Genomic DNA, 13,348 nt, shown 5'->3' with positions numbered 1-13,348 from the left:
TACATAATATAATATATCTCCCTGAAACAGTATTCAAATTTAGACACTTTACCTAAGATATTTTAACACGCCCACATACCTGCGATAATAAAAGCAAGTTTATTGTGTGAAAGCAACAAGAAATATCTCAATAGATTTGCTCGGTAACATAAATGTGCACTTAGGAAGAACGCTTCAGTTGCAATTGTTTCAATAACCACATAAACTCTTCATATTCACATTGGTATAGAATAGTTTTGATTAGGTAAAATATTTTTTTTGTGATGGCGCAATCCTTATTTACGATTTATAGAATGAAATGCAAACAAAGCAACTTTCGGATTGTTATTTGAGAAGTCGGAGAAAGGTGAGAAAGTTAAAGCCTGTGTCTACGAAAATATTTCGATTTTTTCAATGTCTGAAAATTAACGTTTCTGCTGCTCTATATACATATGGTTAGGAATACAATCTTATGGAATCCTTTCAGGCATAGTCTGCAAATCGATTTTGTTCGATGGCGACCACTATACCCTGTCCTATCAGAACACACAGAACAATCTTTGAATTTAGGGCTTTTCTTAATAATATTCTCCCTGTACGTCGTCCTCGGTTTACCGGTATAATAATATTTTCTCTAAAAGTGAGGTGTTCATTGGCAAGGTCTTCGATGATACATTGAATGTATTATAAACGCGATTTAATTGGCCTATCATTTGTGTTCTGTCGGTAGAGAATGTAAGAATTTATGACAATTCTTTGAATGAAATTACAGGTTATCTTTTTCCAAAATTTTAACGTTTTTCTGTCATCATAAGAGTGCGTTACCATCATGTCCGCGAGATCGACTCCACCCATGTTTTTATTATGGAAGTCAAAAACTTTAGGTTTATCATTTGTATCCTGGGTAGCTTTCTTCTTGGTTGTAATTATTCGCACCGGTTTTCGTCGAACACATTCTCTGTACCCACATACCAAAACTTGACATTGACGAGCGTATTTATACTCTTTCTCACCGAGTTATGCGTTTTTGATCATGTTGGGAATGTACCTGTTTTGTCTAATAGTACTAGTAAAAAAAGTGTTGGAGTTTAAAAGTTCGCGCGCCAATGGTATTAATGAAAAAAAGACATCCCAGGCAACATGATAATATTTATGCAAAAGACCAATTTCATTTAGTAAAGAGTTCACAACATGGGATCCCCGGGTTCTTCCCTGGAGTGTACGGTCAAAATTTTTACCGCGGTATATTATTGCGTGAACAATAAATCCAGTGACTGCTTCCGTAAGCATCCATACCTTTACCATTTTTCGAAGGTATATAGCATGGATGTCCGTCCGCGAGTGCTGATCAAACTTTCGTCGATAGACAGATTTTGGTCTGGTGTATAATAGTGTTTTGATTGTCGATTGAATAAATTTATAAAACATTGAAATTTAGCCGTCGGGTTGTATTGTGGGTAGTTGCGGTCATGGATTTCATTAATGATTGAAACCTATTTCGACTGAACATTTTTTTTTAACCATGCCGTGTCCTGACTCTGAAACTTGCTGTTCCAATATTCTGCAATCGAAGGCTTCTTAATCAGTCCCATATTCAACACCATGGCAATAAAACCTTTTATTTCCGCTATTGTTGTTTCGCCAACTCTAACCCAGCTGTGCAACCGGGAAAAACGCCGAATCCTCTCTCGACTAGCAATGAATTCTCTAGCATAACTAAAAAATGCATATGTCATTAAGTTTTCATGGCGTGCATTATCGTATTTGTCTCTGTATATATATTCTATTTTTTGTAGTGTTTTTTTTCTTCTCGATGATTGGGCTTGGGTTTTTTATTCGAGTTAGATTTCGCAGCAACAGCCGGAATCAAAAGATTTTATTTGAAAACCTACGTTGTCCCATTGTCACTTGGCGGGTATTGAATCATATTTTTTTTTGTCTATGGTTATGTAAAAAAATTGTTTTTGCTGAAATTTGATATTATTTGATTTATTTTAAATCCCAGTCCCCCTCCCCCCACACACGTCCCCAAAATGGTCGGTGCTCAAAACGCGCTTTTTTCATTGCTCAGATTAAGTTTAAGTATATGTAGAAAAAAATCTACACTTTTTTGTTGCGTAAATTGCTATACCAAATATTGTGAAAATTCAAAACGTGTAAGTCTGTTCAGAAATCAGATTAAGAAACGGTCATGCAATTCTAAAATGGATATTATTAAATGTAATAGTATAAAAAAAGAGGTTCACCGCTTTAATACGACCGCAGCATATTTCGAAGTCATTTCCGTTAAGATAAGTGTGGACAGAATACTAGTCAGTTTTTGCAGGCTTACACTACTTTATGGACTCAATTGTCTGGTTTGGACACAAAGTTTAGGATCGCTGAGTAAGCTTTCGTCGAAATATTTTTACTTTACCTGTTAGTGTCTGTGACAACCTGCTGTAACAGTCCCATTGTCATGTACAGATAAAAGTAAGTTCCTGGTCTTGCACAGGATTCAGGCATATTCTTTGGTCCTGTTTCTTCAGCAAAGTCCTCATGTTCACCATTGTCCATATCCTCTGGTTGGGAAACCATGGTTGTAGATGCTCCGCGACAGGAATATCATTGACATCTGCATGTAACTCTTCTTCGTCGCTACTGTCAACTTCTGTCTCCAAGTCGCTGTCCCCTCGAATGCTGTTTGTGTCGGACAAATCGTCCCCCTCAGAGTCACTCATGGTCCACCTGTGCTTTTACGCTTGGTGTCCACTGGTTGACGTAATACATATGACGTCATTGTCCGAGAACGTTTCCATGGCAAAATTCAATCGTAATTTTCCTTAGATTTCCTGACTATTAATCGGCGTTTTTCTTGTATAGTCTCGGGTATAATGCAGGGATTTTTTAAAATTAGCATATATATATATATATATATATATATATATATATATATATATATATATATATATATATATATATATATATATATATATATATATATATATATATATAAATATCAATATATATATATATATAATTTGTTTGTAGTTTTCCTTTGTGTTTTCAGACCCGTGGCAGGGATGCGTTTTTTTTTTCTGTTTATAAAAGTATCTTATAAGTTAAGAGGTGCGAAGGAATGCTAGCGCGAAGAAATAAAAAAAAATCGTCCTATACGTAGTTATTAAAAACTGCAAGAGAGGGTACGTGGGTATGAATTGACTTTCCCAGCTAACGTGGCAATGAGGACGTTTTGAGAAGATCTTTGTTGGTGTCCAACATAATAAGCAGTAGTTTGAGGTGGACATGTAGTGAAATTTGGAAAACAGAAAGAAGTTTTAAATATACAAGATTAAACATAAAAAACTACGGATACATTCGTTCTATGTGAAAACACAAGTATTTTCTTACACTCTCGAATTTGCAGCTTGATTAATATATCTATAGGCTGCATTTGTGAGAAGGAGCAAGCACCTGTGTTGAAAACTCCACTTATCTGATATCGCTTTGTGACGTTAGGTCAATGTGTAACGTCACTGAAGAGATATTTAAAAGTGAAAAAAAAAAAAAAAAAAAAAAAAAAAAAAAAAAAAAAAGTCGTGGCACTGAAGAGAAAAAAATGAAAAATGTGCCGTGGCACTGAAAGGGTTAAGTTTTGTTTGTAAACAAAATTATCATACGAAATAATCGAAAATTTAATCACCACCTCAATTGTAATCAATGATATGTAGTTATATGATCATATTAGTATATTGCCTGTGAGTAATTGCCCAAATTACTGGCCCTTTGGTAAATAACAGATGGCCATTTTTATGGCCCTTTGGCAGGGAAAAGGTTAAGATCACTGTTTTGCTAATTTAGAGTCCGGATATTCAGGAATTCATGCGTGACATGTAAATGTACAATATTCTGATACACATTCCTTGATAAAATTTCATTGCAGTTTTAAAATGACTTATATCATATGTAACTTTTTAAATCAGAAAATTTATTTTACCCATTGAAATACGCCGGACTGCTTGACCTGTCTGGTGAAAATTTATTTGGTCCAGTAGAAAGTGTTGATTTCTTAAGTTACCAAATATATAGAAGAAAAGAGGACAAAATTGCAAAATTAGGGATTCGGTCTAGTGACCAAAGAATGATTTCCGATGTCTCTGATATTCTCAGTGATCAAAATATTTATGGCATGCATTAACCCTTACTATGCCAAAGAGCCTATAAATAGGCTTTTCATACTCCCGTATTTTGCCAAGAGCCTATATACAGGCTTAGCAACTGTTTGTTTGAATAAAAAAATAACCAAAACTCTAACAAGAATTTTCATACTGAGATAGATGTTTTAATAAGATTCAGTGAGGCGGTTTTAATTACAGATTTGATAAACACCAAGTTCCAGATTATTGAATTACACGATTTTCAAAAAAAAAATGGCAAAATGGTATGAATGATTCCTAAATATTATTGATAAGCATGGACCTACAAGAACTAAGCTGTTAAAGTCATTCAAACAGTTAGAATATGGTTTACCTAGGACATTTGAGATGTCATATACTGGAGACATAACTACCATTCAAAGAAAGACTGGGTCAGTTATAAATTATGAAGAAATAAGGCATCAGTATCAATAAAACCAAAGCAAAAATATTTCCAGGATACTACACGTAGTTACAAAAAATAGCAAAGCAATCTAGAAAAATACAAAAGAACTAAATAAACGAAATATAGAAAATACTTTTCATACCAAAATGGAACATAACTAACTAAACTTTTTGTGATCCTTAAATGTGAATGTATTTAATTATCATTTTTTATCAATTTGGGGAAAAACCTCAGATTTTGAATTCAGTTTATTGCAAAACTTTACGTATAAAAACTTAAAGAGGCACCAAGATTCCATACGGAACTTTATTTCTGTTAATGAAGTGTATAGCCACTTTAAACAGTTATACTTGAATAAGTCGTCGGGTTTATATGGTATCGGTCCATTTCAAAAAAGGATTTCAAAATTGAGTGCAGATGTGATATATCATTCAGTCACTTTTCTGATAAACAAAACAATATCGTCTGGTATTTTTCTTGATAGAATTAAAGTTTGCTAGAGTAATCACTTTGCAAAAAGTGGGACAAACAGACACGATTTCTAATTATCGTAATAATTCAGTTCTTTGTACAATTTCAAAAATTTTTGAGAGACATTCGAATCTCTATGCATATTTAATGATAAAAAATACTACATGTAGCTCAATCTGGTTTAAAATCAAGCCTGGCCCACTGGTGTCAAACTGAACTCACGACGTTAATTGATCAATGGTTATATTGTATAATCTGTTATCTTGGATTTTCAGAAAGGCCTTTAATCTCGTAAATAATTCTATACTTTTAACTACATGTAAGCTGAAATATATGTCATTGAGAGTAATGATATGAATATCTGATAACAAACATGGAATGTAATACGTTTTGCAGACGAAAGCAATGTTATTTTGAGCTTTGTCTGCTGTTACGACAACATATTTGTCGTGTATAGTAGACAATGTTTTTGGTACATCGGGGTCTTTGAAAACTGATGTAGCATTGACACTCATTGACCTACTTAAAACTTTCATACGTTTCAAAATTAAAGACCTCACGGCCTTTACACACTCTGACAGAAAATCAATGTCGACTTGTTCTCGTTTTATCCATTTTCTTGCATAGTCCTCCACGGCATTCCTAAGAACTTTAAAGTTATATAATTCCAATTTATGGAGCGTGGTTCACGGTACTTGAGACCATTAGAAAGGACCTTATACAGAGATTCGTTTTTGATGATGCTTAAATATCCCGTCACGACGTGATCGGAAGAACAGGCTGATGGTTACATGCAAGCCTTGAAGCCTTAATCTCGAGGTTCTGCAATAGTCTTTTATAATTGAAAATTTTGGATGCAATAGGTGAAGTATGGGAATATAAAATAATCGATTTTAATTTATCCTTGAAATGTGGGAGGATTTTGTTGGTTATGTTTTGTGATAGAGGATGTTAGCCAAATCAATGCATCTATACATATGTCGAGAAATGGTAGTGGAAGAAATGATCGTTATTTTTCACTTTGACCTTTTACTCAAAATGGTTTGAAGAGTATGTGGAAACCAATATCCACAATGATGGCTATAAGTCTGTATAATGATGAGGTAGGTTCAGAAACAGAAGTGTCAAGAATTGTTTTGTAAAGGGGGTGTAGTAGAGTGAGAGGTATATAAAGAGTTTAGTTTGAATGTGATGAAGTGGAAGAGGTTTTTGTATGAAAGAAAGAAGACCATCTATGAAGACATCATGCATCTTAGGTGACGTATGGTGGCTCTTTATCCGTCTTGGATTTTGGTCAAATAAATTCATCACAATTATGTTACTGTTATATTTGCTTGAAAGGTTTCCTATACTTTTGATGTTATCATTGCACCCATAAGGTATTGCAGTACATAGTCTGCGTATTCAGTATTCCTATCTTTCCCTAATATAGTTTTTACTTAGGACAAGACTGTTCGTTCGATGATAAATTTTATCAAGAATACGAAGTTTCATAGAGAGGACTGAATGATCGTGGTGATTAAACTGTCGGGATTATGGTGGTATTGATTCCCGAACGATGACCGTACATTCGTTTGTTTCCTCTTTCGTCTACCCCGGACTTATCTTTTTATGAGCAACTCGATGGGAGTTTCTAGAAAAGCAGAGGACGCTTACCCTACCGGTGCACCTGGTCCATGCCAGTTTTTAGTGGAGTCCGAATTGCTCATTTGTTTTTTTACTTTGTATGTATTATTTTAGTTACTTATTGTTCTTTGTTGTGTTTTTTTTCTGTTTTCTATGTCTGGTCTTTGTCTCTGGATTACTTTCTTTTGGTTTCCGCTAGAACCTTGGTCCCTTGATTATTCTCCCGTGTCTGGTCTTTGTCCCTGGATTACATATTTTGTTTTTGATTTCCACTAGAATCTTGGTTCCCTTGATTACTCTTTAATCGTTCTTGTGTTTCACCGATATATACTAGACCGCATAAGTTGCATTATAATCCATCGATTAGATTTTTCAATTCGCAACGTAAGTCATCATGACTTCTTGTGTGAAAGGTTTTGTTCGTAAGGGTACCTGTGAAGAAAGAGTCGGTTAAAAGCTTGTAATGTCTAGTAATATTTATTGACAATTAATTGAATATGTAAAATGGTACTTGTTTATTTCGGGAAATTCTACCGAGGATGGATTCCTACAATCTAAGCATCTTCCTCCAAATGGTCCCTTCATCTATATATACAAAATTTAATGTGCCTAAAAAGCTAAGTTCATTTAAAAAAAGGAGTGACAACTAAGCAAACCTTCAGTATATTTTCATTAGCATCGATCTAAACGCCTACTTGTGCTGTTGAGGGGCAATAAGCCAGAATAACATCAAAATAATAACTTTTTACCTTTTCATTAGTTTTTATATTTCAAAATAGCAGTGGTTGTAAATACTTCAAACGGAAAGTAAGAAAATCGTAAGTTAAAACATTTCTCAAATAATTAAAAAAACATTTTCATGATGTTTATTTAATTACATTTTGTGACATCTGTTCGATCGACAGTCTGAAACTCGATGTGGGTTCATTTAACTTCTTTTCATGACATAAATATAAAAAGGGTCTTCCAAAACCGTGATTTTTCCACATAAAATATTTCATCATGAGGCAACTTTACATGTTATGTATTCTTCTGTTGGTTGTATTTTGTCAAGGGTACTCAGATGCAAGTAAGTAAAAGTTCAGACACCAATTGGTAAAGATATTTCTCCTGTGAAAAAAAATATTTATACATGTACAGCAGCCTACTACGACATTTGCTTCATAATTATATACTTTTTAAATGTCTTTTTTTTGTTATTTATTACGGAATTTAAGATGGGAATTTGCTTCCAGTTAATTATATTTCTGCCAGAAGACTAGTCCAGCACTTTTACCTTTTACTACGTTTGAAACTGATAAAAGCAATATAATAGAATTTAAAACATATCGTTCTTTGTATCTTATTTGCCTTTGTTTAGGTCACATGCATTCATACTTGTGACATACATACATCGAGACTAAAAGGCAAAGTGATTGCGTATATATAGGTGCAGTTAGTTGATATAAAAATCGTCACTTTGGATTTCCAATAATTAATTATTTTTTTATGTAATCATCCAAGTTTTAATTGGGAAAACTGAATCTTTCTTGCCCACCCTTAACTATTTTTTTGCTATTTAAGTGTCTCTCCATGTAAAAATCAAGCGGATCCTATAATTTGGGAGAATTGGTTTAATTTAATCCCACTGAAGTTTTTGTTCCAATGTTATGTATATATCATCATATGTATGTCAAGTAGTATAAAGTTCATTTTTTAATCAACAGTTGGGTGGCTCAGATAATGATTTTAAAGTTCCCTAATAAAGCAACTACAATTTGCTAAAATTATCTCCCTTTCTTCAATTAATAGCTATGTATTTTATTTCTCTTTAATCGTTGCAGTTAATCAAACAACTAACTTTCGACTTTGAGACAAGATGCGTGCATTTGTGATATGAAATGGATGACAATTTTTTGAAAGCAAAATTTGTCATGTGCCACTTAAAAATTAAGCAATACAATATTACAAATGAATGAACTCATGTAGACAAGTTTGAGTACGTGACATTTTTAATATAAAAACGATATAACTACCTATACATAACTTATATTTATCAACAAATCTGAACACACACTTAAACCTTCGAGATCTGTTTCTTTTTCGTTTGCTCTAGAACAGAATTTTTCAACGTGTCTTAGTTTCCTTTCCTCTTTCGGTCGTCTACCCTGGACTAGATTTCAACGAGCAACTCGGCGGGTGTTTCTAGAAAAAAAACAGAGGCCGCTAAACCTACCGTTGCACTTGGTCCATGATCCCAGGTTTTAGTGGAGTCCGATTTGCTCATTAACTTTTGTTGCTTTGTTCGTATTATTTTTGGTTGTTCTGTCCGACTGCAGCAAACGAATTTCAGGACATCTTTCTCTAAGCGAAGCGAAACTTTCTTCGCTAACAGAAGTACACGACAAGCCGAGTTGCAGAATATGCTTTCGCTATAAAAAATACTTATACATCACCTGACTAGAACTTTGAAAAGAAAAGGATGTCATATAAATTTTGAATTCCTCGTATTGCACCCGGTAAAACATCTGGGTGATTTTGCTTCCTATTTTGATTTGTTTTGTTGTTAAAACTCTTTTGTGGACTGTTTACATTTGGATCTCGATCTTCCTATTTATATTGTTATTTCTATTGCTATTCATGAGAGGGTATTACTTGAAACATGTGTACAACATAAATAAATGAAGGACATCTTGGTAATCTTGGAATGGAAAATTTGTCAAATGTAAAAAAAAACAAAAAAAAAAAAAAAACGAATGTCACTGAAAGATTAAGACGATGATAACAATAGAAAAATAATCAACTCGTATATTGTACCGAATGTTGCATTACAGATCCATGTACAAGTCACCACTGTGCTAATGGTGGTACATGTAAGGTTATACATATCAGTCAAAGTTGTACAACCCGTACAAGGTATGCCGTTTGTGAATGTAACGGGGACTGGAGTGGCAAATATTGTGACAGTAAGTTAGAAAATACGGTGATATGAAAAAAAAGTAACATATGTTCTTATATATGTGTTTAAGGTCATATATATGGAAACATATATTTATGACCGGTGTGGAATATGTGTTTGTGTGTGGGTGCGTTTTATGCCTTGTTTGTATTTTTAATATGTGTATATAAAACCCCAAAAGTATATGTTTTCCAAAACCACATAAAGCGTTTGTTGAGAATATGCTTTACCAATTTGTCATTTCTATACTCACAACTGTTAAAGAGTGTCTATGGCCCTACTACGACACTTGTTACTCGAAAAATTCGAAATCTTATGGAAACCCTCAATTTAAGATTATTTTCAACAATCGGTCGACATTCCAATGCAACTAAATTGTACCTATTTACACGCTGACCTATTCCTTTACTCTTATAAGGCAGCCTTTATAGCTTATTTGGTCCAAAGGAACAAACATCGTTTAGCTAGATCCTTTCGTCTCAGTTTTCGCTATATAAATGATGTATTACCGTTGAACAATTATAGTTTCGGGGGTTATACTTATCGCATCTTTCCCAATGAACTTGAGATAAAGTATACTACAGACACTGTAATGTCAGCCTTATATCTTGACCTATACTTAGTGATCGACGGAAAAGAAAAAAGTATTGATTGGCCAAAGTATACGACAAACGCAATGACTTTTCATTTCGTATTGTCAACATTCCTTTTATCTCTGGCACCATCCCTTCAGCACCTGCGTATGGAGTTTTTACCTCATTCGTTGTGCTAGAGCTTGCCGTAACTATGCAGACATTATTCCGTGCTAGACTTCTTACAATTAGGCCTCTGAACAGGGTTGTGTTGCTTCAAGATTAAAGTCACCACTACAGAAGTTTTATGGTCGTCCTCATAAACTCGTGGATCGTTACGGTGTATCCAATTGCACCATGAGAACCGATTTGTTCAACGTATCATAGTTTTCATTTCCTCTTTTGTCTTACCCCGACTTGACTTTTTATGAGCAACTCGGCGGGTGTTTTTAGAAAAGCAAAGGACGCTTACCCCACTGAGGCATCTGGTTCATGCTCCCAATATTTAGTAGAGTCCTCGTTGCTCATTTACGTTTGTTTCTTTATATGTATTATTTTGGATATTTTTTGTTGTGTGTGCCTACAATTACTAAAATTATCGTTAATTTCAATAGAAAAAGAAACGCCAAATCGGATCTCGATACACAAAAAACACCAGTTTTGAACGTCTAGAAAGAATATTACGTGTTGTCACATCGGGATCACTGTGATAATCATTTTTAACTCGAATTCAACAAAACTGGATTAATCTGTATAACAAATATTCGTATGAGTGTGTAAGACTTTTGAACTACCATAACATATTTCATGATCAGCATGTATCAAATAATAATTCCCTAGCAGTGATAAAACATTAGTCATTTGCTTCCAATTATTGCAACATCAACATGTAAAACGTATTGATATATCTGCTGTTGTAGAAAATAATTTACTTTTCATTATGCCATTTAAAAAAAATTAAAATATATCTTGTGTAAATAATTTCGAGTCATTCAACATATTTGTCAAAATATACGCACATCCATGGTCATAAATTAGCAAAAAGTTATCCTTGTTTGTGCTCACTTCTGCCATTTATCTTTGACAGGTAATAGATAACTTAGACAAATATTGTCAAATTTGTTCTATTTTAAAAGTAATTTACTAAAACTTCTCTTTAACGTCGATGTCTATATTAGGCCCTGGCCTGATCTAGATTACTCGTTAGATCACTGTATTACACTCCACCATTATCAAGTTTTTGGCTTCTATGGGTGTATTTAGAAAGATGAGGCATGCGTCATGTTCTGTTATAAGTGTGTATATTAAATGTGAAACACAAAGGTAACAGTCTTATTTAATTCTAGTGAATCCTTGTTCCAACAAGACTTTCGACTGTAATAATGGTACATGTTTAACATCTGTGGATGGTACAGCTACATGTTGTTGTCAGCCGGGATGTAATGGGACACATTGTGACCAACATGGTAACTATAAATAACTAAAATATGGTACACGTGAAATTCATGCGATTTGAAATTAAATTCACTTACATAACATGACTTTATGCGAATGTTAAAACTTAAGTGCACATATTGGCTTGTGCCATATAAATAAAGCGAAGTGTGCTTTAAAGCTTTTTGCTAAAATATAAAAACATACAAATTATGCATTTAACAATAGAAAAAGACATTCAATTTGAACTTAATTGGACCATGTGCATATGCAATACCTGAAACACAACACTCACGAGTATCAAATGTGTTGGACACACACAAGTTTCCCAAACGTTCCCGTTGTCACAGGAGTTTCTCAAAATCAGTTTCTACGGCTCTACGATTTTTGTCAATTTTTTTATTTTACCGTTGGTCATTTTCTTAAATTTCAATGTGACCGACCGGAAGCCCTTGTAAAGACCTATCTTTAAACCAAATATCAAGTGTGTACCCTTTTTTCTTTATTTTTATGAGCTTTTTCGTCTTCAAACTATGGCCATTTTTAAATAGCGGCAACGATTAAAATTTCAATATGTGCATGCACGTTTGTAAATGGTGACAGAAATTTTTGTCCAGTTTGGTTTCATTCCATTCAGCCGTCTTAGAGGAGTTGAGCGGACACAGAATTTGCGACAAAGAAAAATTGTAAGTGTCAAAACAAAAATAAATTTGTAACCCCACTACTTTTCGGGAACATAATTACGATAGAAATATCCCAATCTCCTTTTAAAAAAAAATACTAAGAACGATTCCTTAGTCTTTCGGATATAACCATGCTATATTTCAACATTAAAATTACCCGATCAAGTTCCCCTTGAGTATTTATCAACTATGATATAGCTGTATCAATGTATCATATCAGATGATCGATGTTCGCTTTCCGGAGGTGTTTGTACAGCAGGAAACTGTCATGAACTTGATGTCTTTGATGTACCATGTTGTAATGGACACCAGTGTTGTAGAAGATGTGAGTTACTAATGTATCTGTTAGCTGTGGTTATATGAAGGCTATAAGCAATTGATTGTAATGGCTTATACATGTGTCAAGGCCGCCTTCAAGTCATTCCAACTGAAAGAGCGTGATTCTGTTCATGGAGCATGTCTGAAATTAACTAGGATAAAACGTTATTTTATTGTAATCATTAACAAGTCACACTTTTCATATTTTCATTTAGAGAAAAGTTACGGATCCCCGCGTTTTACTGCTACATAGGAGCACGCTCAGAAAGTAAGACCTTATTGGTAAGACTATTGAAAAAATTAGAAATGAAAAAGATTTAAAAAAAAACTGTTATATTACTGATATCAGGGATGTCGAAACATTTCAGGTGCTGCCATAGGCGAAGTTTGTCAACCAGACCCCGATGGGGACTTTGTTTGTAAAGAAAATAGACTGGATTGTGGAGAAGCTGGTCCTCATAAAAAACTAATGGAAACCAGATGCTGTGGTTTGGGATTTTGCTGTAGATAAATTCGGTTTATAATGAATAAACTTTGTGTTAAATAGACATAAAAAATCACACTGAAACATTTAGTGATTTTTTCTACGCAGTAAAATGAAGTATAAATAGTGTTCAAAGTATGCTTTGACTTATCAAAAGTGTTTATTTTCAGATTTTGGCATCTGATGATGTCACAAGAGGTCAGGGTATTTTGTATTGAAACTACCAAACACAGTTGTAATACTCAAACTCATATCAAACTCA

At 33.9% G+C, this 13,348-nt stretch overlaps 1 protein-coding gene across 1 annotated transcript; it reads left to right on the top strand.

The window, feature by feature from the left end:
• The first annotated feature begins 7,650 nt into the window (after window positions 1–7,650).
• LOC148613505 (uncharacterized) lies at window positions 7,651–13,113 on the top strand. The gene is made up of 5 exons (XM_088586286.1): window positions 7,651–7,726; window positions 9,471–9,602; window positions 11,514–11,633; window positions 12,505–12,609; window positions 12,971–13,113. The coding sequence occupies exons 1-5, from the start codon at window positions 7,660–7,662 to the stop codon at window positions 13,111–13,113; spliced, it is 567 nt and encodes a 188-aa protein (XP_088442412.1). The 5' UTR covers window positions 7,651–7,659.
• Window positions 13,114–13,348: the final 235 nt, after the last annotated feature.

Source organism: Perna viridis, chromosome 6, assembly GCF_037379345.1.
Source record: "Perna viridis isolate PV_CMFRI_1.1 ecotype Kerala chromosome 6, ASM3737934v1, whole genome shotgun sequence".
Taxonomy (NCBI): Eukaryota; Metazoa; Mollusca; class Bivalvia; order Mytilida; family Mytilidae; genus Perna; species Perna viridis.
This window is presented reverse-complemented; position numbering and strand designations above follow the sequence as displayed.